This window comes from Chelonia mydas, chromosome 21, assembly GCF_015237465.2.
Source record: "Chelonia mydas isolate rCheMyd1 chromosome 21, rCheMyd1.pri.v2, whole genome shotgun sequence".
In the NCBI taxonomy this organism is placed as follows: Eukaryota; Metazoa; Chordata; order Testudines; family Cheloniidae; genus Chelonia; species Chelonia mydas.
Window position 1 is genome coordinate 14,365,742 of NC_051261.2, and position 26,395 is coordinate 14,392,136.

A 26,395-nucleotide genomic window follows, 5' to 3' on the forward strand; every position below is an offset into this window, starting at 1 on the left:
CCGCCGCCGCCTCCCCCCGCTCAGGCCCCAGCCCGGAAGGCAGGGACCCCCCGGGGGCGAGACCCGGTCACACACCCAGCCCCGGAAACAGGGACTGCCCGGCGGAGCCGCTCACACGGGGCCCCGGCTCGGCCCTTCAGGCTCCCTCGGAGGACCCGGCATTTACCTCAGCGTCTCTCTTCACGAGCCCGGGCGGCGCTTTTACGTCCCTTTTGCGGCTGCCGTAAATGAGCCCGGTGGCGGGCGGGCGGCGGCGGCGGGGGAGGGGTGACTCGGGAGCGCGCGCTGAGAGGTGGGTGTGGGAGACCGGCTCGGGAGCGCGCGGGGCTGGGCGTGTGGCGCGCGCGGCCCGGGCTCACTCCCCCGTGTCCCTGCCGTGCGCGCGCTGCCGGGTGCGGAGAGGCCATGGGGGCGAGGCAGGAGAGCCCGAGGTGAGGCACGCGCGGGGCGGGCGGGGGGGGGGGGGGAGAGCGCGCGCTCTCCTCGGGGTCTGACAGGCACCGAGCCGGGTCCGAGTCCGCCCTGCCCCCCTCATCCCTACACTGCCCCGCCCCCATCCCCCACCCCCCGACACTGCCCTGATCCCCCTCTCCGCACTGCCCCGCCCCATCCCCCGCCCCCCGACACTGCCCCGCCCCCATCCCCCACCCCCCGACACTGCCCTGATCCCCCCTCTCCGCACTGCCCCGCCCCCATCCCCCGCCCCCCGACACTGCCCCGCCCCCACCCCCCGACACTGCCCTGATCCCCCCCTCTCCGCACTGCCCCGCCCCCATCCCCCACCCCCCGACACTGCCCTGATCCCCCCTCTCCGCACTGCCCCGCCCCCATCCCCCACCCCCCGACACTGCCCTGATCCCCCCCTCTCCGCACTGCCCCGCCCCCATCCCCCACCCCCCGACACTGCCCTGATCCCCCCTCTCCGCACTGCCCCGCCCCCATCCCCCACCCCCCGACACTGCCCTGATCCCCCCCTCTCCGCACTGCCCCGCCCCCATCCCCCACCCCCCGACACTGCCCTGATCCCCCCTCTCCGCACTGCCCCGCCCCCATCCCCCACCCCCCGACACTGCCCTGATCCCCCCCTCTCCGCACTGCCCCGCCCCCATCCCCCACCCCCCCGACACTGCCCTGATCCCCCCTCTCCGCACTGCCCCGCCCCCATCCCCCGCCCCCCCGACACTGCCCCGCCCCCACCCCCCCGGCACTGCCCTGATCCCCCCCCTCTCCGCACTGCCCCGCCCCCATCCCCCACCCCCCGACACTGCCCTGATCCCCCCTCTCCGCACTGCCCCGCCCCCATCCCCCACCCCCCGACACTGCCCTGATCCCCCCCTCTCCGCACTGCCCCGCCCCCATCCCCCACCCCCCGACACTGCCCTGATCCCCCCTCTCCGCACTGCCCCGCCCCCATCCCCCGCCTCCGACACTGCCCCGCCCCCACCCCCCACCCCCCGACACTGCCCTGATCCCCCCTCTCCGCACTGCCCCGCCCCATCCCCCGCCCCCCGACACTGCCCCGCCCCCATCCCCCACCCCCCGACACTGCCCTGATCCCCCCTCTCCGCACTGCCCCGCCCCCATCCCCCACCCCCCGACACTGCCCTGATCCCCCCTTCTCCGCACTGCCCCGCCCCATCCCCCGCCCCCCGACACTGCCCCGCCCCCACCCCCCCACCCCCCGACACTGCCCTGATCCCCCCTCTCCGCACTGCCCCGCCCCCATCTCCCACCCCCCGACACTGCCCCGCCCCCATCTCCCACCCCCCGACACTGCCCTGATCCCCCCTCTCCGCACTGCCCCGCCCCATCCCCCGCCTCCGACACTGCCCCGCCCCCATCCCCCACCCCCCGACACTGCCCTGATCCCCCCTCTCCGCACTGCCCCGCCCCATCCCCCACCCCCCGACACTGCCCTGATCCCCCCCTCTCCGCACTGCCCCGCCCCATCCCCCGCCCCCCGACACTGCCCTGATCCCCCCTCTCCGCACTGCCCCGCCCCCATCCCCCACCCCCCGACACTGCCCTGATCCCCCCCTCTCCGCACTGCCCCACCCCCATCTCCCACCCCCCGACACTGCCCTGATCCCCCCTCTCCGCACTGCCCCGCCCCATCCCCCACCCCCCGACACTGCCCTGATCCCCCCATCTCCGCACTGCCCCGCCCCCATCCCCCACCCCCCGACACTGCCCTGATCCCCCCTCTCCGCACTGCCCCGCCCCATCGCCCACCCCCCGACACTGCCCCGCCCCCATCCCCCACACCCCTACACTGCCCTGATCCCCCCTCTCCGCACTGCCCTGCCCCATCTCCCACCCCCCGACACTGCCCTGATCCCCCCGTATCCCTTCCCCCCACTTCCCGCCCCCACCTCCCTCCACTCCACTGCCCTCACACCTCCCCTGCCCGCCTCCAGCCCCCCCACCCCCTCCCGCCACGGACCTGCCCCACTAACTCTTCCCTTTACACCTCCCATTGTCCTGATCCAGCCCCCCACGCCCCTTCCTGCCCTGTCCCACTGACTCTCTTCCTGCCTCCTGTTACCCTTCCCCGCTGATTCTCTCCGTCCTGGTGTTATCCCACCCCTTCCAGCTCCCCTTACCCTTCCTGCTTACTTTACTGGTGCTTCTTCCTTTGGGATCGCCTTTCTAAAGCTTCACCACTGTCCAGCCCCTTTTAAAATCTTCTCTTCAGCCTGGCTCAGGTCAGACTTTGTGGTGTGTATCTCCAGGCTTACTCCGTGTTTCTCTGGGCTTTCCACCCCGCCTCCTCCTTTTTAGTCACCTTAGCTTTACCTTTAACTTTTACCCTGACAATACAATACTCAAATGAACCCTTTTGACACATTTAATGACTCCACCCTCTCCGTTCTTTGTGCTTGTCTTAACAAAGTAATGTGCGCCTGCTTGCTTCAACACAATGTCTCAGGGATGGAAATACTTATCTCAGATACAGCGCATTTTCATTCATCTGCTATCCCTTCCTGAGAGGGTCATGGTGTATCTTTCATTTAACTCCTGTGTTTCTGGATGTCATCCTTACCTCAGAATTTTCCTTCTTTCACAGCTGCTGTTGGGATTTCTGCTTACTCTGCAATACAGACCATCTAAGCAACTATTTTAACTCCACCTCATCCATGCCTTGACAGCCTCTCATCTTTATTATTACAAAATCCCTTTTCCATAGCCTCATAAAGTCCTAGATCTCTCTACTTAATCATGTGCAGAATGTTCCTGCACACCACACACATTCAAAGAAACAAAACCACATCACACCTGTCTTCAAAGGAGTTTTCAGGTTTTTAAGCTCTTCATTGACTTTCTCCAGCCTATTGATTCCCCCCACCTCATCTCTGCCCCCTTCACCCCACTGTTTTACCCCTGCAGTTGTGGGAGTTCTCTCCTCTCCAGTTCTGTCTTTTTTCAGATTTCATTTAAAAGCATCTTTACTAGCCCTTGCCTAGTCCTGATAATTACCTATAATTACACTTGATAAATAATGCAAGAGGGAGAGAGAAATTAAGTGCTTTAATATATTCTATCCAACAGAAGGCTTAAAAAAACTCCTTAAGAAAATGGAAATAAAGAGCCAGAGACTGAGATAAGTATTTTTAAATAGTTAAATACATCAGGAATAAAGACGCCTACATTTGTGACTATCTAGACCAGTTGGCAATATAGTGCCCATCTTTAAAAAAGGGAAGAAGGAGGATCCTGGAAACTACAGGCCAGTCAGCCTCACCTCAGTCATGGATCAGGTCCTCAAGGAATCAATTTTGAAGCACTTTGAGGAGAGGAAAGTGATCAGGAACAGTCAACATGGATTCACCAAGGGCAAGTCATGCCTGACTAATCTAATTGCCTTATATGACGAGATAACTGGCTCTGTGGATGAGGGGAAAGCAGTGGACATGTTGTTCCTTGACTTTAGCAAAGCTTTTGACACGGTCTCCCACAGTATTCTTGCCAGCAAGTTAAAGAAGTATGGGCTGGATGAATGGACTATAAGGTGGACAGAAAGTTGGCTAGATTGTCGGGCTCAACGAGTAGTGATCAATGGCTCCATGTCTAGTTGGCAGCCGGGATCAAGTGGAGTGCCCCAAGGGTCGGTCCTGGGGCCGGTTTTGTTCAATATCTTCATAAATGATCTGGAGGATGGCGTGGATTGCACCCTCAGCAAGTTTGCAGATGACACTAAACTGGGAGGAGAGGTAGATACGCTGGAGGATAGGGATAGGATACAGAGGGCCCTAGACAAATTAGAGAATTGGGCCAAAAGAAATCTGATGAGGTTCAGCAAGGACAAGGGCAGAGTCCTGCACTTAGGACTGAAGAATCCCATGCACCGCTACAGACTAGGGACCGAATGGCTAGGCAGCTGCAGAAAAGGACCTAGGGGTTACAGTGGACGAGAAGCTGGATATGAGTCAACAGTGTGCCCTTGTTGCCAAGACGGCCAATGGCATTTTGGGCTGTATAAGTAGGGGCATTGCCAGCAGATCAAGGGACGTGATTGTTCCCCTCTATTCGACATTGGTGAGGCCTCATCTGGAGTACTGTGTCCAGTTTTGGCCCCCACACTACAAGAAGGATGTGGAAAAATTGGAAAATGTCCAGCGGAGGGCAACAAAAATGATTAGGGGACTGGAACACATGAATTATGAGGAGAGGCTGAGGGAACTGGGGATGTTTAGTCTGCGGAAGAGAAGAATGAGGGGGGATTTGATAGCTGCTTTCAACTACCTGAAAGAGGGTTCCAAAGAGGATGGATCTCGACTGTTCTCAGTGGTAGCAGTTGACAGAACAAGGAGTAATGGTCTCAAGTTGCAGTTGGAGAGGTTTAGGTTGGATATTAGGAAAAACTTTTTCACTAGGAGAGTGGTGAAACACTGGAATGTGTTACCTAGGGAGGTGGTGGAATCTCCTTCCTTAGAAGTTTTTAAGGTCAGGCTTGACAAAGCCCTGGCTGGGATGATTTAGTTGGGGCTTGGTCCTGCTTTGAGCAGGGGGTTGGACTAGGTGACCTCCTGAGGTACCTTCCAACCCTGATAGTCTATGATTCTATGATTCTATGATATGACGTAGCAAGGGTGTTAAAGTATTTGTTTACATAATTCTTTACATAGAAGGTAATAGGACATCTTCATAGAGTAAACTGTTAATAATCATTTATACAATACCATAAATGTACACCGCACTTTACAGATAAAGTGAAGACACTTCCTTCTCTGTTTACACTGTGCAGGGCCTACCTATACACAAGCATCTGCCCACGTAGTTCCAATTGCACAATACGGTCCTTAATTAGACAATTTAAAAAAAAGAGGCAGGACACAGGGCAGCTGTCTAGGTGAGGGGCCATGGGAGAGTAGAAGAATTTTTAGAAGTGAGTTTTAAAGAGAAATTTGAAAGAGTTGAGAAGGGGTGCTTGGTGGACAAAATATGCAAGGCTTTTCTAAGCACAGGAAGTTACTAGTGTGAATTAATTTTGTACACAGAATCCTGGCTTTGGATGTTCACTAAAGCACAATTATATGGACTGTCACCTGTATGCTTTCATGTACATCCTTGCCATTCTTCAGACAGTCTGACCTTGTGCTACATCTTAATATTACAGTGACCTTATGCATAGATTAAATAAATACATTAGTCAAACTGATGTTGCACAGTTAAGCATGCAAAGTCAGGAAATTCCAAAGTTGAGGCTGTGAGTATTGCATTGTGATATAGTTGATTACATCATCATGTTTCTCAAATACTACAATACGTCATATCATCTTTTCTATGCCTTTAGCTAGATCTACAGAATTTTGTATGTTTGTCACTTCTTGTATACGTCTACTGATTTAGTTGCTGTAATAGTCCAGTATACAATAACTAACTTTTTTATGGTTTCAGAGTAGCAGCCGTGTTAGTCTGTATCCGTAAAAAGAAAAGGAGGACTTGTGGCACCTTAGAGACTAACAAATTTATTAGAGCATAAGCTTTTGTGAGCTACAGCTCACTTCATCCGATGAAGCTGCCACTTCATCACTTCATCTCTTTGGACCCTTACATCTACTAGGCTTAACCAGTTTCTGTGACCTTTGTTTCTCAAATGTAAGACTGGCCTTGTGGTTAAAGCACAAGACCGTGATTTTGTAGAACTGGGCTCTAGTCTTAGCTTCCTTGTTGGAGCCAGTAGCAAACGACATGAAGTGATGAAGTGAGCTGTAGCTCGCGAAAGCTTATGCTCTAATAAATTTGTTAGTCTCTAAGGTGCCACAAGTACTCCTTTTCTTTTTAACTTTTTTATGACAAATTCTCTGCTCGCTAAAGTTGGTAACTAAATTAGAGTACCTTACATTTAACAGGATTCTTTTCCTTTGGAGACAGTTACATTTCTGAACAGGAGTTCAGTATTGTATCTCACAAGCTGTTTCTCAGACAGAGTTGTATAGTCTTATTTCTGCATTGAATTAATGGTGAAATTGTATAGCTTGTGTGATGCAGGAGGTCAGACTGGATGATTAATGGTCACTTCTGGCCTTAAAATCTATAAGCCTAAAACCCTTATTTGACATCTTACTGTCCTGTTATATTGACACTTTTCTTTATGTGTTCTGATAACACTTCCAGTTAGGTCTGTCAAAGGATTAAAATAATTAATCGGGAGATTAAAAAATAATCACAATTAATCACAGTTTTAATCGCACTGTTAATAATAGAATACCATTTATTTAAATATTTTTGGATGTTTTTTACATTTTCAAATATATTGATTTCAGTTACAAATCAGAATACAAAGTAAAGCTCACTTTATATTATTATTTTTTAGTACAAATATTCGCACTGTAAAAAAGATAAACAAAAGAAATAGTATTTTTCAGTTCACCTCTTAGAAGTACTGTGGTGCAATCTCTTAATCGTGAAAGTTGAACTTACAAATGTAGAATTGTTTTTACCTGTTTTGGGGTTTTTTAGCCTAACCTAACTGTCCAGAGGACATGTTTCCATGCTGATGACAGGTTCTGCTCAATAATGATCCAAAGCAGTGCAGACCGACGCACATTCATTTTCATCATCTGAGGCAGATGCCACCAACAGAAGGTTGATTTTCTTTTTTGGTGGTTTGGGTTCTGTAGTTTCTGCATCAGAGTGTTGCTCTTTTAAGACTTGGTCAGCAATCCTATAATGGAAGTTCACGAAAGTGCTAGTGTTATTTTATTAATAGCTTGAAAATGAAATATTAAATGCCAGAAAGTTAGTACATGGGCACTTCAGATTCCCACCCTACCTTAATTCTGCCTCTGTATCCCCATCCACCTTCCACTTCCATGCTAGAGACTGTCATGCATCATAGCAAAATACATCTGCCTTTTTGTTGTATGATGTAACCCATACCCACTCTTCAGATTTTAGCAAGTACAAAGTAGGTTTCTGTCTCATGTCAAGAGAGTTCCAGAGCCTGATTAATGGCAGCTGGTTATGCTTAGAATCTACACCCCATACTTGAAGAGGTCCCCAAATTTATCAGCAAGTGGTGGACAGAGGATTGGTGCTGGTGTAGCATGTAAGACCCAGACTGAGGGGGCAAAGGAGCAAGAGTACTTAAATTAGTGACCAACTTCAGGGAAGTAGTTGAGGGAGGGATACCTGGCAGCCATGTGCTGTCAAGCATGGCCTCCACACAAATCCTACACCCGTCCATGGGGAAAGGACAGAATAAAGACATCACTGAGGGACATGGGATACTCTGGGATTTCAGGGCAGTATGCAAAGAGTGGGCAAGATGAAGATGTATGTCTGGCCTGTCTCATAGGGGTTGGATCAATTCATATCAGAAGGGTAATCTGGATAGAATAAATTCTCCAGCCCTCTGGAACATGGAGGAGGTTGTCAGCTCTGGACCATATTTTTTCTTCTCTTCATATCCTTCTTCTATTCCTGCTCTGTCTCCTGCCTTTATGCTTGCCCTTTGGACTCTTTGACTGCCACCCCCTGTTCTCCTTCCTCCTACTACTCCACTTCCTGTCAGTCTATTATCTGTCAGAGTTCACAGCTGAGGCAGGAGCAGATGCAGGCTGGAATTGGGGTGGGCTAGCTGGGAAACAGCCACAGGTACACACTAGAGCAGGAGCCGCAGTAAGGGCAGTGTTCCCAGACAAGTAGTGACATTGAGCAGACTAGAGAGGCTGCTTCCCAGGAGCCTATGTACCTTCCTTGAGATCACCTGGTGGGATCTCGCCTGTGGGTTGGCTGAACGCTGTAGGTAACTGATGACTCATTACACTCAAGCAGGCTCAGAGGTAACACAGGGATGAGACCTCCCACTTTATCTCCCAATTCCTCACTCTGAGACCCATCTCTCCCTCTCTGACTCGCCTTCTGCTCTGTTCTTGGAATCTAGTTTCTTCTCTCACTTCCCCATCCACTGGCTGGAGAGGAGGAGCCTCCTCATCACTTTCAGATTCTCTCTTCCCATACCTCCTCTTCCTTTCTGTCTAGTCTCTCTCCCCCGCTCCATGGGATCCTCCATCACTCTGGCTCCCTCAGTCTCTGTTCCTGTACTTTGATGACTAGCTCTCTCTATTCCTGTCTCTGCAACTGACCACCCTCATTCTGGTTAGTTTCAATGTTGTATTTCCTGTCCAGCTGTGGACTAACTCTGCACTGCCTTATTCATCATCTGGCCCTGCTCTTTTCTGAGGGTTCTGTCTTTGACCTCTCTCTGATCACCACTCTCTCTACATTGCTCACTTCTCCTCGTCTTCTTTGCCCTGTCCCTTGCTCTGTTCACAGTCTCCAATCTTTCATCTCTTTGGACACTTACATCCACTAAGCTTAACCAGTTTCTGTGACCTTTGTTTCTCAAATGTAAGACTGGCCTTGTGGTTAAAGCGCAAGACCGTGATTTTGTAGAACTGGGCTCTATTCTTAGTTTCCAGCTTGGAGCCAGTAGCAAACTACTTCCCCCCCAGCGGCAAGGAAGGAGTTACGGTTCCTTCCCTGTGCTCTTGTGGGGGTGACACAGCTACACATTGTGCCTGTACATCTTGCTCTGTATGAAGGGTGACCTCGCTCTGAGGCTCCAACGTTCAAAACCGGATAGGTGTATAAACGCAGCGTGAGGTACTTAACTAACTCGGTGTGTAAGCGGAACTTCCTCTGCAGCTGGATTAGGTGGTGGTTGTCTCTGAGGGTCCAGGATGGCAGCAGCCAGCTCTTGCCAAAAGAAATCTATGCACATATTTACTGACTTAAGTGTGAGGTTGTAAAGTGTCTGGAGAGCTTCAGATAGAAGGTGCTCAATAACTGCCAGAGTTACTAATATTTCTGTATCGTCAGGTCACTTTGTAAATGTGCCCAGTTTGTTGTTACTGGCAGTTGTAGAACCTTTCGTTTCCTTTGTTGGTAAAACTGTCACTGAGGCATATTCTGTACTCACTGCACTCACTATCCTCCCTGATCCCTGGAGCTTAACCTTGAAGAGCTTTTGTGCACAAAAAGAGTCGAAGAGAAAGAATCACAACACAGTGGCTCTCCTGACACAGCTGTGGAAGCAGACACATGTGGAAGCAGACAAAATGACATCAGTGAGTTTCTTCTCTAGTTTTCTTCTGTGAGTTGCAGAATGAAAGTTTCCAAAAGAAGTTTCTGCTTTTCACTTTAAAGTTACTTCTGGGTTGTAAGGGCAGTGACTTCCTGTAAGCCTCGTGTTGTGGCTTTCAGTGGCACTGATACTAAATCCAATTTGTCTTCTCTTACTGTGGCTGTTTATAACAGGATGCGCATGGAGACTGCATGTTAACACGGTTGCCACTTTGGCTTCAAGAAGAGAAAACCACTGAGACAAAACCAAAGATTTTTTGCCTGTTTGATTCTTCACAGCGTTTGGATTTGTGAAACAGTGCTGCAATGTGGTGGTTTCAGCAAGGCCTCTGTTTCTTGCCTTCGGCTTTGGTTGTTTGGTCAGCCGCTTCTTTCATATTTTCATACATTACCGCAATCCTTCTACGTCACATTGACCCTTTGGTGCCCTACATCAGGTCAGTAAAACTCTTAACTGTTGCACTGTTAACTATACCACAGTATTCATGCCAGAACTGGCCTTTCTTTTTTATGCAAATGTTTCCCCTAACCTTTTAAAAATTGTAGTTTAAAATGTATAGTTTTGGGATTAGCCGTTCTAACATTAAACTAAGAAGATATTTAAAACAAAAACATCAATACTTGTCTTGGTAATTTAATTTAGTTTAATTTTTTGAACAAACACAAACATTTACATTTTAAAGTTTTCATGGCCTATGTTAATGTCATCACGATATCACTGGGTGTTTTAGTGATCGCTAGAGATGTTGGGTAATTGGAGGCACAGAGTCATAGAATAAATATCTGAATCCAGAGTTCTTGTTCTATGATGCCAGTTCTCAGCCTCTTCTGTGTTTGGACTCACCCAGACACACCCTCCTTTCTAGCCGTACGGGAAGGGCCGGGTGGTTACAACCTTCTCCCCTCCCTTGCAATCTTGAGATTGGGAACCCGTGTTCCTTGACAATATGGCTTTTTCATTTGAAACGTAGGCTTTTCCCTCTTTGGTTTTAACATGTTTTTTAACTTAAATCAGTTGCTGGTGCAGGGTCATAGACAACCGTGGGTAATTCTTAGTTCTGCTAACCAAGCACAGTCACAGAATTTAACATCTCTCTGGAAGTACTAAGGGCCTGCATGTGCCTCTGCTGCTGTCCTCCTTCAGATGGCTGGACCTACCATCATCTTCCCTCTCTAATTTCTCCTCCATTTGGTGGAAGGGCTGGCAGCCTTCACAAACTGGTCCATTGGCTATTGAGCTGCTAGAGATGAGCTGTAACTGCCCATATCAGAAAAGGTGTCATGCTTTGTGCAAATTACAAAAAATTCTATCTTTCCAGCACAAAACCTAGGGACAATTAGCTTTCTGTAAGTTCCGGAATGTATATTTAGATCTAATTTCTCATATTTCTTAGTTTAGTGCCCTTCTGTGTCATGTGGTTTACTCTCACTTAGGCCAGGATTTCAGTGTTACCTTCTGATTCAGGCTTTTTTTAAAAAAAACAAAACACAATTTTTAGCTGCTGTTTTATAACGTTGTTAGTCATATAAAATGAGATTCACCCCATGCAGAAAGCCAGCCCCAGGGCTATGTGCCACTTAATTCCTTCTTGGGTCCTCAGAATAGGGTTTAAAGGGATTTAAACAGTTCCTAGGCCTTATGCTGGCCTTTGCACTGGGGCTTTACAGGTTAAATTAGCAGTGAGAACTTTTCACTCATTGTTTAATCTCTTTAAAACTCTCCTTTCTAACATTTCTTCTTGCTTATGTGGGTATGGCAGCTTCACCCTTAGGGTTTGAGACACCAGCCTGCCTGCGGGCTTAATGCCCAATCTTTCCCTTTGTTATGATTAATGCTGCTGCCTTTTTGATCTCCTGATAGATTTACTCAGAGTTCCACCGTGGTGCAGTGGAGATACAGAAATATCAGGCAAGATTTTCCTGAGATTTTGAGAGCCGAATTTGAGACACTTTAAAGGAGCCCTTTTTTCAGAAAGTGCTGAGCATCCACTTTAGAAAGTGAGGCCCCATTAAAGTATTTCAAGTTGGACAACCAAAAATGGAGGCTCCCAACCTATTAGTCATTTTTGAATATCTTGACCCTCATTTATAAGGGTAAAAATTTAACTCTGCAAGTCTGCCTTGTTTATAGTGAATCAGGCAGATGTTTTGTTGTGTGCAGTGAATAACATATGGGACCACATGTTGAACACTTAAAGATAAAAAATAATGAACAGCTCCCGCATTTACTGTATACAGTCCAGCCTGCACACTAAATGATGCAAGTGTCCTTTGAAAAATGAGTGATTATATAATTAAAATCTGTATTGTAATCTATATGTCCAGTTGGAACCTTAACTTTGGCCTTTCCAGACTTCAGAGTGCTTCATTTTACAGCCGTAACTATCTTTTAACTTCTTATGTAGAATTAACATAAACAAAGAGGATAGCTATGTTGGTTTGTACATATTGTTCCTGTTCTAAAACCATTGTGCCCATAACAAAAAGGCAGTCATGTTGGGTTCTGCAGCCCTAGAAATTAGCACAGTAAATTGCTTAAATAGTGTACAACAAAATAGGTGAAACTGCTTTGAATCGTTCATGACCCTGTTTCTCCTTTCCTTTCCTCCTCTTATAAAGATGCATTTCTGTGATGGGAATTTACAGTACATGACGGAGAACCATATTTCTTATACTGTTTTTCTTACAGTGACACAGGGACAATACCTCCTGAAAGATGCTTATTTGGGATTATGTTAAATATTTCCACTTTCTTAGGTAAGTAGTTAAAATGACCTCTAGCACATTGTAAACATTTCTGGAATACAAATTATTAAACAGGAGTGCTAAGTTACTTATTTATACGTAATGCCTTACTTATAGTTTCATTATTACTAAATTACCCATAATTCCCAGACAAAAGCTACATTAAGAGAGTGAGGCTGAGAGTACAGATCAGTTATTTAGGGTGAAATGCATTACAGGACTGTTGTAATTATCCCCAAACCAAGCATTTATTAGTGCAGGAAACTCTCAGGTGCCACAAGTACTCCTTTTCTTTTTATGGATACAGGCTAACACGGCTGCTACTCTGAAACCTGTCATAGCTAAGGTTAAGCTTAAAAGAAATCAAGACATGTTAAGGTATGAAAACGCACATTTATGACATGTCCATAACCTTAACTGTGCCCAGTAGTGACATCATCGGGGAAGTGGACTCTCATATGTCTTGAAAAATCAGTTTAATCTAATCTGGGATCACAAACACTACATGCCTTTATCAGAAGGTATTTGCATTTCTGTCACTTCACTTCATTTCCTGGCTTGAATTCCTCACTTTGCTCTCTTAGGGCTTGTCTTCACTAGTCGCTAAATCAGCATTGCTGTGATCGATGCAGCAGCTTCGATTTACTGGGTCTGGTGAAGACATGATAAGTCGATGGCAGAGCGCTCTCCTGTTGATTTCGGTACTCCACCTCCTCGAGAGGTGGAAGCTATATCAACAGGAGAGCATCTCCCATCAACATAGTGCAGCGTAGACACCGCTGTAAGTCGATCTAAGCTACGTCGACTTAAGTTAAATGATTTACGTAACTTAACTAGCGTAATTTAGATTGACTTCCTTCATTAGTGTAGACCACACCTCAATGTAGTTTTTGCCTTTAATATAACAATGACCTCTGTCTCTCATATCACCTTACAGTAGACAAGAATAGTCTCCTTGTTTACTTAAGCCTCACTGCATTTGGGTTGTTTGTTCACAGGTATTGCCACTGTGTATGTTCGCTATAAACAAGTGTATGCTCTGAGTCCAGGAGAACTCAAGATCGCCAGATTAAATAAGGCTGGCTTTACGCTCGGAATGATAAGCTGCTTTGGACTTTGCATTATTGCCAACTTCCAGGTTTGTGTTCTGTCTGCAGTTTCCTGGATGTTATAGTGGAAGGACAATTCAGTATTTTGGACCAGATTTCAGAGGTGCTGAGCCCCCACTGACTTAAGTTATAGCTGTGGGTGCTCACAACCTCTGAAAAACAGGTCCTTTATGTATGTTTTCTTTCAAAACAAGACATTTTTGGAGGAATTACAAGCCATAGTAACCTCTGTCCTTCTCCTGTCTCTCAACTGTCTATTTTTCTCTACAACATTATCTTCCTTTTCAGAGTTTTCCCTCTCTCAAACTGATAACCTTTTAAATATTCACACCACAAGCAAGAAAGGCCATATGCAGAGCTTCTGGTTTTCACCGTCTGATGGCAACAGTCATGGATTTGGCAGCCATGTCATGCATGTCCACATCTCAGTTGGAGTCTCTTGCATCCAGTGGATCTGCCAAAAGGATGCTGGCATTTGTCTGCAGTTATGCAGCTTTTTGGCTGCTGCGGTGCCTGCTGAGCAAGGATCCAAGTGCCTCCTTCCCCTGCTGGATTAGGGCCAGGAATGAGAAGCCAGGAGGTGGCGAGAGCATGTGGTGGGAGCAGAAAGAAAAGATGAGGAGCTTGATACTGGCCTCAGACTCCAGCCTCCTCTCTTCCCCCAAATCCAGTTGTACCACATGATCTATAGCACATAGCCCCTGCCCACTGGGAACCCCAGCACCCACTGTCCCCAGCCGCCCCCAGGGGCTCTAGCACTTCCTATCCTTCCACAGGCCCAGCACTTCTTGACGTCCCAGCAAGCACCCATCTAGCTACTCCTTCTTCCCTGTGCCCACTCACCTGCCATGGCTAGAGATGCCAGGTTTTATTCAGCTCCATGTCCTAACCCCACCAATGATCAAGGGATGATGTGTTTGACTAAGCCTAAATTTAGGGTTATATGCAAGTTAGTTAATTAATACTACACATAAAATGGCACATGGTACAAACCAGAACTTGGCAGCTATGCTTATTAGCGTATTTGACTACCAGTGCTGGCAAGGAGGATCCCACAGAAAAAGGAAGGAGCCAAAAAAAGAATTAGATTCCACTAACTACAGAAGATAAATCAAGAGGGGCAGAAAGAGGAGTAAGATCGAAGGGTGAGCAAAAGGGTTCCAGAGGGGGACACCAAGCAGAGAACTCCAGATAGTGGTCGATGCAGAAACTGTTGAGGGTGTCAGTGGATGCTGCCTCGTAGAACTCTGGCCAAATGGGTACATGTGAGAGGCCAAAGGTTTGTCTGCAAGGAAAAATTGACAGGCATAGCGAGAGCAGAATAATTGAATACTTATTGTGCTATAGCTACGCAGATCAATTTTCCTGTGCAGACGAGCCCAAAGAAAATTTCTCTGTTGATCTCTACACTGTCAATACAGAAAAACATATTTGACCACGGGATGGCAGTATAGCAGCGCACAATTTAAATTCTGATTTCTACAGTACAGGTGCAGAGTCAGCCTTGGGAATTTATTGGCGTTTGATTAAATACGTGGCCAGATTTCGTAAGGGCCTGGATGATTTCATTACCATTAATCTCATCTGCAGTTATGTCGCTGAAATAAGGGGAACCCAGTCTCAGGGTTTAGGGCATAAGATGATCTGCGGAGCGAGGAGGAATCGATCACGCACAGTCAGTCAGGTGCATTTTTTTCCCTGCCTTCCTTCTCAGCACCAGGAACTGGTCACTGTCCAAAGACAAAACACTTGTCTGAGTGCCTCCACAATCTGATTTTCTATGGGAAACCCTGTGTTTCTTTGATAATAGTCGAGTCAATTCCATCTTTTACAGTTTGTTACTGTTACATTTTGAAGTATGTATTCTACTTAAGGTGTGATTCCGTTCTACTTCTAAAATAAGTAGAAGTGACCCTTTCTTATTCAAAGGAGCCACTGCTGGTTTTAATGCCAAGCTTTTATTGTTCTTAACCCCTGTTAGAATTGAAGAGTGAACATACCTAAGAGGGAGTAAGGTGAAATTTATTTGTTTACTAAATTCCAGTCAGTTAGACCTGTGCAATGCTGTTGCATTCAGTGGTGTAGCACAGGTATCACTGAGAACCTGCTTTGACCTGAAGAAGCTTTATTACTGGTGGTGACGCACAAGTGACTCCAGCTGGTTTGAGTGTGCAGAACTGGCAGTCAGGAAGGACCAATACACTGAGCCAATTTTATCTAAAGTAATTGAGACACAAACAGAGAACCCCATGATTCCATTTTTACAGAGTCACTTTTCAGAGTAGAATCAGAACCACTAGGTTTTAGCCTGTATTGTGTGATCCTGTTGTGTTCATAAACTTAGCTGTTAGGATAGAAGGGGTTAATAGGCCGTCTAATCCCTGATCCCTGCCCTCATCTGCGTAATTGCAGGGCTTCCTTTATCCAGCTTCAGTGTTGCATCCCCGTTTTCTCTGAATACATCTTGTGATAGGACCTAGATGATTTCTTGTCATTAAACTACAGGCCTCCTTGGACAAGTAGCATACAGCCAGATTTTCAAGAGTGGTTACTGACTACAGGCGACTTGACAGTTGTGTGTCCAGCTTGACACACTTTGTGCATCATTTACAAAAGTGCTGAGCACCTGCAGTGCCTAGTGGCTTGAAGTGGAGCTGCAAGTGCTGTGCGACTCAAAGTCAGGCCCCAAGCCTCCAAGTTGGGAACCCAAAAATCAGTGGCCTTTTTGAAAAGGTCAGCTTTGAACTCTGTACCTTGGCTTTCTCATCTGTAAAATGGAAATGTGAATACTTACCCACAAAGGACATGTAAGGGTCAGTTTTTTCATAAAAAAAAATAGTTTGATCCTCAGATGGAAGACTCTGTGTATGTGCAGGTTACTGGTACTATTCTCATCATGATATTATTCCATTGTCTGATGGGCCTATTCTCATTTTACTTGCTTCAAACCTCCTGAATAATTCCTCCACTTCCTTTTTGCTAGTACTGTTCAGTTATTTACAGACTAGTCTCATTAAGGCTATATTTCACACAGCCATCCTAGGAGTCAGTTTGTCATCTTTTCATTATTAAATGAGAATCTGTGACTTGACACTGAGTTTTTTGTGTCCGAATGATGGGAAGTGATGACAGATGAACTAGTTTAATTGAGAACACTGAGTGTTGCCTAGTCTAATAATGGGCTGTTTAGGAGGGTTAAGCTTAACAACAACACTATTATAAGAAGTATGTGGCCAATGAAAGCTCAGTAAAAGCTTTTATTCTTCCATGTGCCCCCCCACCCCCAGGTAACTAAAAAGAAGGGTTGTTCTAAGAAACAAAAGAAGTTCATGCTGTTATGCTCAAGTCCATGCACTGTTAACATAGCTCTAATTATTGCACTAACTAACTAAAAGTTATCGCAACAAACTAAAAGCCCTGCTGTTCTGGCCAGTTTATTAAAATCTCTGCTCTTGAGTAAAGTGTCACCGGAACTTTAAGAACCGCAAGTGGCCAAGACCTTAGTTTTATGTTTCATCTGAAAGACTGGCCCTCCGGCAGCCAATTGCTCCATGACAACATGTACTGACAGAGAGTTGGCAGCTGCTGAATTACTGCTAACCCACATGTGGATTTCCTTTGAAGGTCTCCCATCGAAGTGCTGACTCTGTCCCAGCACTGCTTAACTTGAGAGATGTGAGGAGATCACAGTTAGAGGTGGTGGCAGCTGCAGGCAAAGCTTTTACAGAAATAAATTGTCTGAGCTTTGATAGAGTGGAGCTATCAGCACTGCAATAAGCTAAATTGTGTTCTGTATATTTTATGTACAGATTATATTTTATTTATATCTGTCTTTCCACCTAGAAATATACGCTGTTTTATATGCACGTAGTTGGAGCCTGTCTAACGTTTGGAATAGGAGCCATTTACATACTGGTTCAGACTATTCTTTCCTACATGATGCAGCCAAAAATTTTTTGGATCCGAGTGATCGTGTTACTCTGGTGTGGATCAAGCATAGCAAGCAGTATCCTTTGTTGTGAAATACAAGTAACACTAATAGTACAAGCTAGATCATAAAATAGAGTAAGTTTGTGAAAAATGTGCAAAGAAACGTGTAGGATCTCTAAATAGTTGTCAGTGCTAAATAACATATAACCATAGAATACATACTAGTCTATAGACATACAATCTACATTGTGCTCTCTCTTCATATTGTCTCATGGGTTTTGTCTAACATCAGAAAGAAAAGAATCACTGAGTTAATCCTGCCAATCTGTCACACTAGCTCAAGACGGGCAGAAGGGATGGTTCACCATTTACTGAGGTTGCAAAGTAGATTCTTCATTCCAAGAGAGCTGAAGATGGCAAAGAAATGTGGTATCAAAGCACCAAGACCTGAAAAGGGGAAGTGCATGAAAGAGACCAGTGTTTTTAGTGGGAGAGCGTCAGTAGTTAAATAAAAACAAGCAAACCCTGCATTAACCATGCTTTTGTCATCTTTCATTTAGAGTATGGAAGTGTGCTCTAGGTTAAGATACATCTTAAATCCATTTCAAAGTGTAAACTAGTACAGAATGCACAAGATCACAGGACAAAAAATAGGAACTGATCACAGAACTAAAAATTAGCAGTAGCTTAGGTACAAGTAATCATGACTTGATCACTTGTTATGTGCAAATATATAATACTGGTTTGGACTCTATATACATTTGGTGTTTTTAAAAGGGCCAGTTTCACAAAGCTGAAAATAAGTATGAGCCAAACCAGTTGACAAAGGATTTAAACCAAAAAATAATGGATGATTGGGAACTATTCAAGAACATTTTACTAGATACCCAAAGAGCCACACTAAAGAAAAGGCCACGCTGGTTTAAAAAAAACAAAAACCACTAGCCAATCTAGTATAGATGGGAAGTGAAAGTAGCTATTTAAAATAACTCTCATCCATCCACAAAATGGAAGAAAGGGCAAGTTGGTAGCTTCTGAATTATATTAATACAATGAATTGTAGAAAATTGGTAAGGGAAGCAAAAGGAGTAATCTATGGCCAGCAGCGTTAATCACCTTATTATCCTTAAGTATAGGATTCCTTTTGTTCCTAACAATGGTATTGGTCCATTACTAGCTGGACATGGTTGACCTGTCAAAAAGAAACTGAAAAGGTAAAAGTGTTCAATAAATATTTCTGTTCTGTATTTGGGGAAAAGTCAGGTGATATAAATATATCATATGGTGATGAAATACTCTCCATTCCAATTGTGATTAAGGAGGATGTTAGGGAGCAGCTACTAAAGCTAGACATTTTAAAAATTATCTGGTGTGGTTAACTTGCACCCAAGAGTTTTAAAGGAGCTGAAGTTGATGAAATGTACCTTGACTTGACAGGGTAGTGCACTACATTTTGATAAGAAACTACAAGAGTCCAAAATCAACATGGCTCACATTAAACAGATTAAAAACTGGCTGACAGGTCTCAAAATGTAATTATAAAGGGGAATCATCATTGAGCAGGTGTGTATCAACTGGCGTCCTCCAGGGTTTCCTTTGGAGCCCCACACTATTTAATATTTTTAGTTAATGACTTGGAAGAACACAAAATTACTGATAAAGTTTGCAGATGAAGATTGGGGAGAGTGGTAAATAATGAAGAGGACAGGTTGCGGATATAGAGCTATCTGGACTGCTTTGTAAAGTGATTGCAAGCAGATAGCTTGTGTTAACAGAACTCCATAGAAAGTCATACATCTAGACCACAGAAGGTGGTCATACAGCATCAGGGCCCCTACAGCATGGGAAGCAGTGACTGAAAGACACCTGGACAGTCAGCTGAACATGAGTTCTTAGTGCAGTGTTGTAGCCAAAAAGGCTCATGAGATCTTTGGATGTATAAATGAGAATATTGAGTAGGGAGGTTTTATTACCTCTGTAAATGGTCTTGCAACCACTACTGCAATACTGTGTCCCCTGTTGGTGTCCACAGTTCAAGAAGGATGTTGATTAATTGGAGAGGGTTCAGAAGAGAGCGAAGAAAAAGATGAAAGGATTGCAAACAATGTTTTCAGCGCTAGGCTCAAGGAGCTCAAACTGTTTAGCTTAACAAAGGGTGACTTGATTATAGTTTAAATAATTGCATGGGGAAGAACAAACTGATAAGAGGGCTCTGCAGTCTAAGAGACAAAAATATAACAAGATCCAGTGGCTGGAAATTGAAGCTGGACAAATTCAGACTAGAAGTAAGGAACAAGTTAACAACAAGGGCAGTTAGCCATTGGAACAACTTACTAAGGATTGTGCTGGATTCTTCATCACTGGAAGTTTTTAAATCAAGTTTTGATGTTTTTCTAAAAGATCTGTGCTAGTTCAAACAGCAATTAGTTCAAGATGTCCTGTAGTCTGTGTTATACATGAAGTCAGACTTGATCACAATTGTCCTTTCTGGTCTTAGAATCCATAAATCTGCCCCTTCCCACTTGTGCCGTGCTGTCATCCAGACAGCAGCCATGTGATTCCCCACCACCACAACTTCCACTGATTCACTGTTCCCACCCCATTAATTATTTTTTTAAGGACGGAAGGAATTCATTGACTAAGAATCTCAGTTATCGGTGGGGAGATCAGACCCATCTCCAGAGGCAGCGCAGACCCGGAGCTTCCTGCAGCCAGAGGAGGTACCTGGAGATGCATCTGATCTCTGCCCAAGAGCAGCCGTGCAGGGGAAGAGCAAGTCCTGTCCTTCCCCAGCCCAGTAGGGAGTCAGATTTTGGGTTTTTGTTTCCACGGCTCCCGCCAGGGCTCAGGGTGCCCATTTTTCCAAGGGGCCCGCAAATTGGCTGGGGCCCCTGGGCATGGGCCCAGTCATTAATCTGCCACTGGCCTGGACTAACAACTAGGAGCCCCTGGCTGAGGCATTCCCAGCAGATAGGGGAGATCACACTCACTGCCACCTCCGGGAGCTTCATCCAGCTACCGTAAGCTCAATGGCTGCTGCCTTCAGAGCCCAGCACAGAAGTGAGGATGGCAATCCCGTGACTCCCCACACCAGCTTTGCAACTGCCCCATGACTCCCTTTTGGGTCAGGACCCCCACAGTTACACCACCATGAATTTCAGATGTAAACATCTGAAAAAGTGAAATTGACTAATTTTCAAATCCTATGGCTGTGAAATTGGCCAGAATGGACCATGAATTTGGTAGGGCCCTAGTTATGGGGTAAGAAACTACACTTTTGTTGCAAAGACTAACTTTCTGTTTCACCTCAAGGTTACTGTTCATTATGGTAAACACATCTTATCTTGGCATTTCAGAGCCCAAGGTCCCATCCATTTATGTAGATACCTGGCCGCAGGGTGAAACTTAGTCTAGACCTTAACTGGAACATTTTTTCCAAATTTGCCATTTAGCATCTCGCATCTTCCTTACCTTGTTTCTCTAGTGTTTGTTTCTTCGGTCCTTTTGTACAGTGGCCTGTATGGAACTGACCTAGTACAGAAGCTGCACTGGAACCCACAGGAGAAAGTAAGTCTGATTTTGAGAGTGGGGAGGAAAAGGTAGGAAATTCCATAAAGGACGGTGTGTCCATTTAGCATTGGAGAAAGTGTTCCATGTATGAAGGCTAATGCAGACTTTCTAACTGATGGGAATGCCCAGGCTGCTGGATTGCCTGGATCACAATGGTGAGGGGATGGAAGTTTGCTTATCCTTGGAGAATGAGAGGGGCCGAAGGGGAGAACACAAGAGCTGCTGCTATTTTCTTGTGTGTTTCTCACTATTAAGTTTTATTCAGAAGCCATGTTAATTCATAGGTGTAAGGGGACAAAGTAAAGATTGATCATTTAACAAACTGTTTCCAAATTTCCTGTATTTGCTTTTCTGTGCTTAATTTCTCACTGTTGCATCTACAGTTTTCCTTTAAATCAAAGTGTACATCTCTCCCATGCTTTCGATGACCTTCAGTTGCAAATATAGACAAATGCATGAACAACTGAGAATTACCATAAAACATTTTCAGTAGATGGAACAAATGAACTTTTACTGTTTGAGCAAACATGAGATGGCTTGCCCAGTTGCTACTCAGTGCAAGTAAGGGTTGCAGAATCAAGCCCTAAATTAAACTAGAAACCTTGAGAAGTGGTAATGAATGAAGGACGTTGTGAGGATTACTACAGTGAAAAGAACTTAAAGAAGTTATTAGGTACAGGCTCTGTAACCATTGGTAAAAGTACAGGTTTAATGACTAGCAGCTGCTGTGCTGTACATGACCTGCTTTGTCTTTGCTCACCACAAAGTTATGATCAGAATTGTCAGCCAACAAGATTCTTTACAGTCACATTTTAACATGGTAGCATTTTGCATTGAAGATGAAGCCTGTGTGTTCATTGCTGTTTGGTGGGTTACTGAAGTGGGTATGAGAGATTAATAGGAAAAATCAGGGTGGGGGCAGGGATAGCTCAGTGGTTTGAGCATTGGCCTGCTAAACCCAAGGTTATGAGTTCAATCCTTGAGGGGGCCATTTAGGGATCTGGGGCAAACTTTGGGGATTGGTCCTGCTTTGAGCAGGGGGTTGGACTAGATGACCTCCTGAGATCCCTTCCAACCCTGATATTCTATGATTCTATGAATGGAGAAAGAGGGGAGAGCAGGGGACAAAAGAGGGAAGAAGAGAGGAAAGTGGGCAAGTCAAAGCTACATGTGATGTAGCTGTACTTTGTTAGTTGACCTTTAGAGGCCATTATGTAGTAAAGCAACAATCTAGCCCCCAATATACATTAGAAGCAATGTGTACAAGGTACATGAGTTCCAAAAAATAGCGAGTTAGGAGTTGTCATCCATCTGCACATGATGCTTTAGAAGCGTGAGCAACAAGGGTGATGTCGTGGTGGGAGTCTGCTATAGACCACTGGACCAGGGGGATGAGGTGGACGAGGCTTTCTTCCGGCAACTAGCAGAAGCTACTAGATCGCACGCCCTGGTTCTCATGGGCGACTTCAATCATCCTGATATCTGCTGGGAGAGCAATACAGCGGTGCACAGACAATCCAGGAAGTTTTTGGAAACCGTAGGGGACAATTTCTTGGTGCAAGTGCTGGAGGAACCAACTAGGGGCGGAGCTCTTCTTGACCTGCTGCTCACAAACCGGGAAGAATTAGTAGGGGAAGCAAAAGTGGATGGGAACCTGGGAGGCAGTGACCATGAGATGGTCGAGTTCAGGATCCTGACACAAGGAAGAAAGGAAAGCAGCAGAATACAGACCCTGGACTTCAGAAAAGCAGACTTTGACTCCCTCAGGGAACTGATGGGCAAGATCCCCTGGGAGAATAACATGAGGGGAAAAGGAGTCCAGGAGAGCTGGCTGTATTTTAAAGAATCCTTTTTGAGGTTACAGGGACAAACCATCCCGATGTGTAGAAAGAATAGTAAATATGGCAGGCGACCAGCTTGGCTTAACAGTGAAATCCTTGCTGATCTTAAACACAAAAAAGAGCCTTACAAGAAGTGGAAGATTGGACAAATGACCAGGGATGAGTAAATAAATATTGCTCGGGCATGTAGGAATGAAATCAGGAAGGCTAAATCACACTTGGAGTTGCAGCTAGCGAGGGATGTTAAGAGTAACAAGAAGGGTTTCTTCAGGTATGTTGGCAATAAGAAGAAAGCCAAGGAAAGTGTGGGCCCTTTACTGAATGAGGGAGGCAACCTAGTGACAGAGGATGTGGAAAAAGCTAATGTACTCAATGCTTTTTTTGCCTCTGTCTTCACGAACAAGGTCAGCTCCCAGACTACTGCACTGGCAGCACAGCATGGGGAGGAGGTGGCCTGCCCTCTGTGAAGGAAGAAGTGGTTCGGGACTATTTAGAAAAACTGGACGTGCACAAGTCCATGGGGCCGGATGCGTTGCATCCGAGAGTGCTAAAGGAATTGGCGGATGTGATTGCAGAGCCATTGGCCATTATCTTTGAAAACTCATGGCGATCTGGGGAAGTCCCGGAAGACTGGAAAAAGGCTAATGTAGTGCCAATCTTTAAAAAAGGGAAGAAGGAGGATCCTGGGAACTACAGGCCAGTCAGCCTCACCTCAGTGCCCTGAAAAATCATGGAGCATGTTCTCAAGGAATCAATTCTGAAGCACTTAGACGAGAGGAAAGTGATCAGGAACAGTCAGCATGGATTCACCAAGGGAAAGTCATGCCTGACTAATCTAATTGCCTTCTATGATGAGATAACTGGTTCTGTGGATGAAGGGAAAGCAGTGGACGTGTTATTCCTCGACTTTAGCAAAGCTTTTGACACGGACTCCCATAGTATTCTTGTCAGCAAGTTAAAGAAGTATGGGCTGGATGGATGCACTACAAGGTGGGTAGAAAGTTGGCTAGATTGTCGGGCTCAACGGGTAGTGATCAATGGCTCCATGTCTAGTTGGCAACCGGTATCTAGCGGAGTGCCCCAAGGGTCGGTCCTGGGGCCGGTTTTATTCAGTATCTTCATTAATGATCTGGAGGATAATGTGGATTGCACCCTCAGCAAGTTTGCAGATGACACTAAACTGGGAGGAGTGGTAGATACGCTGGAGGGTAGGGATAGGATACAGAGGGACCTAGACAAATTGGAGGTTCGGGCCAAAAGAAATCTGATGAGGTTCAACAAGGACAAGTGCAGAGTCCTGCACTTAGGATAGAAGAATCCAATGCACCGCTACAGACTAGGGACCGAATGGCTAGGCAGCAGTTGTGCAGAGAAGGACCTAGGGGTGACAGTGGACGAGAAGCTGGATATGAGTCAACAGTGTGCCCTTGTTGCCAAGAAGGCCAATGGCATTTTGGGCTGTATAAGTAGGGGCATTGCCAGCAGATCGAGGAACGTGATCGTTCCCCTCTGTTCGACACTGGTGAGGCCTCATCTGGAGTACTGTGTCCAGTTTTGGGCCCCACACTACAAGAAGGATGTGCAGAAATTGGAGAGGGTCCAGCGAAGGGCAACAAAAATGATTAGGGGTCTGGAACACATGACTTATGAGGAGAGGCTGAGGGAACGGGGATTGTTTAGTCTACAGAAGAGAAGAATGAGGGGGGATTTGATAGCTGCTTTTAACTACCTGAAAGGTGGATCCAAAGAGGATGTATCTAGACTATTCTCAGTGATAGCAGATGACAGGACAAGGAATAAAGGTCTCAAGTTGCAGTGCGGGAGATTTAGGTTGGATATTAGAAAAAACTTTTTCACTAGGAGGGTGGTGAAACACTGGAATGCGTTACCTAGGGAGGTGGTGGAATCCCCTTCCTTAGAAGTTTTTAAGGTCAGGCTTGACAAAGCCCTGGCTGGGATGATTTAGTTGGGATTGGTCCTGCTCTGGGCAGGGGTGGACTAGATGGCCTCCAGAGGTCCCTTCCAACTCTGTTATTCTATGATTCTATGATCTCTGCACCCCTCTGGGGAAAGAATACTTCACCCTTTCCCTCCCAGACACCAGGTAAATTCAGCTTATTTCATTCTATTATGAAAGAGTTTGAAATGCAGAAATGTAAGCCTTCTACTACTGGAGACTGAAAAAGCAGTCTCACTACATAGATGTATTTTTTCTTCAATACAGGGCTACATAGTTCACATCATCAGCACAATCTCAGAATGGTCTCTGGCTTTCTCCTTCCTCAGCTTTTTCCTCACCTACATCCGTGATTTTCAGGTAAGGCGCAGTTTGTGTCCAATGCTTTATATAGCCTGAGACTCATGAAATAAACTTAACATCCTTCATCAAATATCAGAGCTGGTAAACTCAGCCCCACCAGCCTAGTTACAACAATACACCTTTCTTTTGATTGTCTTGGGATCCTACCCTGAAAGAGCAGCAAGGTAAACATGGTCCCATCTTACTCAATAGATTTTCTTTGTGCTGTGTCCCTAAGGTATATCTACTGAGGGACCAGAATTAGCTTTCACTACTTTCATATCCTATATGTGCTGGAGAGCTATCATAGCTCAGGAAATAACATGGAAAATAGCACAAGAGAGGAATGTTTCAGAAAATTCTTGGTTACTGAAAACAGGGGATTAGAATGAAAACTCTTTTGCGACCTATCTCTAGCAACCTCTGTCTGCACCTGCAGTCACCTATAGATCAGCCGATTATCTCCTTCCTGAGCTGTGAAAACTTTCACACCCTGAACAGTCGTGAGAGAAGTTTGGACAATGCCATATTATTTCCTCATGGGTCTCTCAGGGCTATTTGAGTTACTAATATTTTGCTTTCTTAGCAGGCAAGTAGTTTTTGGAGTGATATCCATTTCAGGGTGCTTGGACTTGGCTGTAGAAGCTACTCTGGGGAAAGAGCAGAGTAAATAGGGGAGCTCTGCTAACTTATGTTATTTTTTTTCTCTCTCATTTTTTTCTATTACAGAAAATTTCCTTGCGTGCGGATGTCAGTTTAAGTGGACACAACGTTTGCAATACACCCAATAGCTTTGTGGCTGATGAACACACACTGTTGATTGGAGGACGTTTATAACTAAGTGGGAGAGAAAACACTTTCTCAGCTTTTATATCTCAGGAATTTAGAAAGTAGCAATAATACTAACAATTTATATAAGCGTTTGTATCAAAAATTCCATCCAGTTAAAGAGGAGGCTAAATTCAATCACTTTGACACATAAAGGGTTTTGCTGTTAACCCACATAGCAATGCAAAGGTGATTAATAATCAGTATTATCAATAACCTGTAATACATTTCTGCACTTATACATTTTATAGAATGAAGAATAAAATGGACATTGGAAAGTTGTGAGTGTCTCTGCTGATTCGGTCCATGCGTTCTGCACGCACAGCAAGGCCTTGGACAAGATTCCAAGCTGTTTCCACTCAGGGCCTGATACAACTCCCATGAAAGTCAGTTGCAGTGAATGGGAAGATGTATTGAATGAGGATAAGCTACATAGATGGGCGTAGGTGGAGAGGAGTTATACCTTAAACAGGTCCTAGCCT

At 45.8% G+C, this 26,395-nt stretch overlaps 2 protein-coding genes across 15 annotated transcripts in view; one reads left to right on the forward strand and one right to left on the reverse strand.

Moving 5' to 3' along the window:
• Positions 1-300, reverse strand: part of CEPT1 (choline/ethanolamine phosphotransferase 1) — a 44,282-nt gene extending 43,982 nt beyond the window's left edge. For 2 of the 10 annotated variants that reach the window (XM_037885100.2, XM_037885097.2), the window contains exon 1: positions 167-300. The gene's annotated coding sequence lies outside the window, so the exon portion shown is untranslated. Of the gene's footprint in view, positions 1-58 lie in introns of all 10 variants that reach the window. The other 8 variants (XM_037885099.2, XM_037885101.2, XM_043533834.1 and 5 more) reach the window with 8 other exon arrangements.
• On the forward strand, positions 234-26,195 carry DRAM2 (DNA damage regulated autophagy modulator 2). Of its 5 annotated transcripts, none has more exons than XM_043533838.1 (9): positions 234-292; positions 3,068-9,575; positions 9,766-10,028; positions 12,281-12,348; positions 13,335-13,474; positions 17,289-17,451; positions 20,860-20,942; positions 25,011-25,103; positions 25,815-26,195. In XM_043533838.1, the coding sequence occupies exons 3-9, from the start codon at positions 9,898-9,900 to the stop codon at positions 25,920-25,922; spliced, it is 786 nt and encodes a 261-aa protein (XP_043389773.1). In that variant the 5' UTR covers positions 234-292; positions 3,068-9,575; positions 9,766-9,897; the 3' UTR covers positions 25,923-26,195. The 5 variants fall into 5 exon arrangements, with proteins under 5 accessions (XP_043389773.1, XP_037741032.1, XP_037741030.1 ...); XM_043533836.1 differs by lacking the exon at positions 234-292 and adding an exon at positions 299-431; XM_037885103.1 differs by lacking the exon at positions 234-292 and adding an exon at positions 300-431 and having other exon boundaries at positions 9,458-9,575.
• Positions 26,196-26,395: the final 200 nt, after the last annotated feature.

Bases quoted from the DNA above. Each gene is read 5' to 3' on its own strand.
- DRAM2 (XM_043533838.1), top strand. From the start codon at position 9,898: ATGTGGTGGTTTCAGCAAGGCCTCTGTTTCTTGCCTTCGGCTTTGGTT. The intron at 12,349-13,334 runs GTAAGTAGTTAA...GTTTGTTCACAG, and splicing joins AAATATTTCCACTTTCTTAG to GTATTGCCACTGTGTATGTT. The intron at 17,452-20,859 runs GTATCCTTTGTT...TTGTTTCTCTAG, and splicing joins TGGATCAAGCATAGCAAGCA to TGTTTGTTTCTTCGGTCCTT.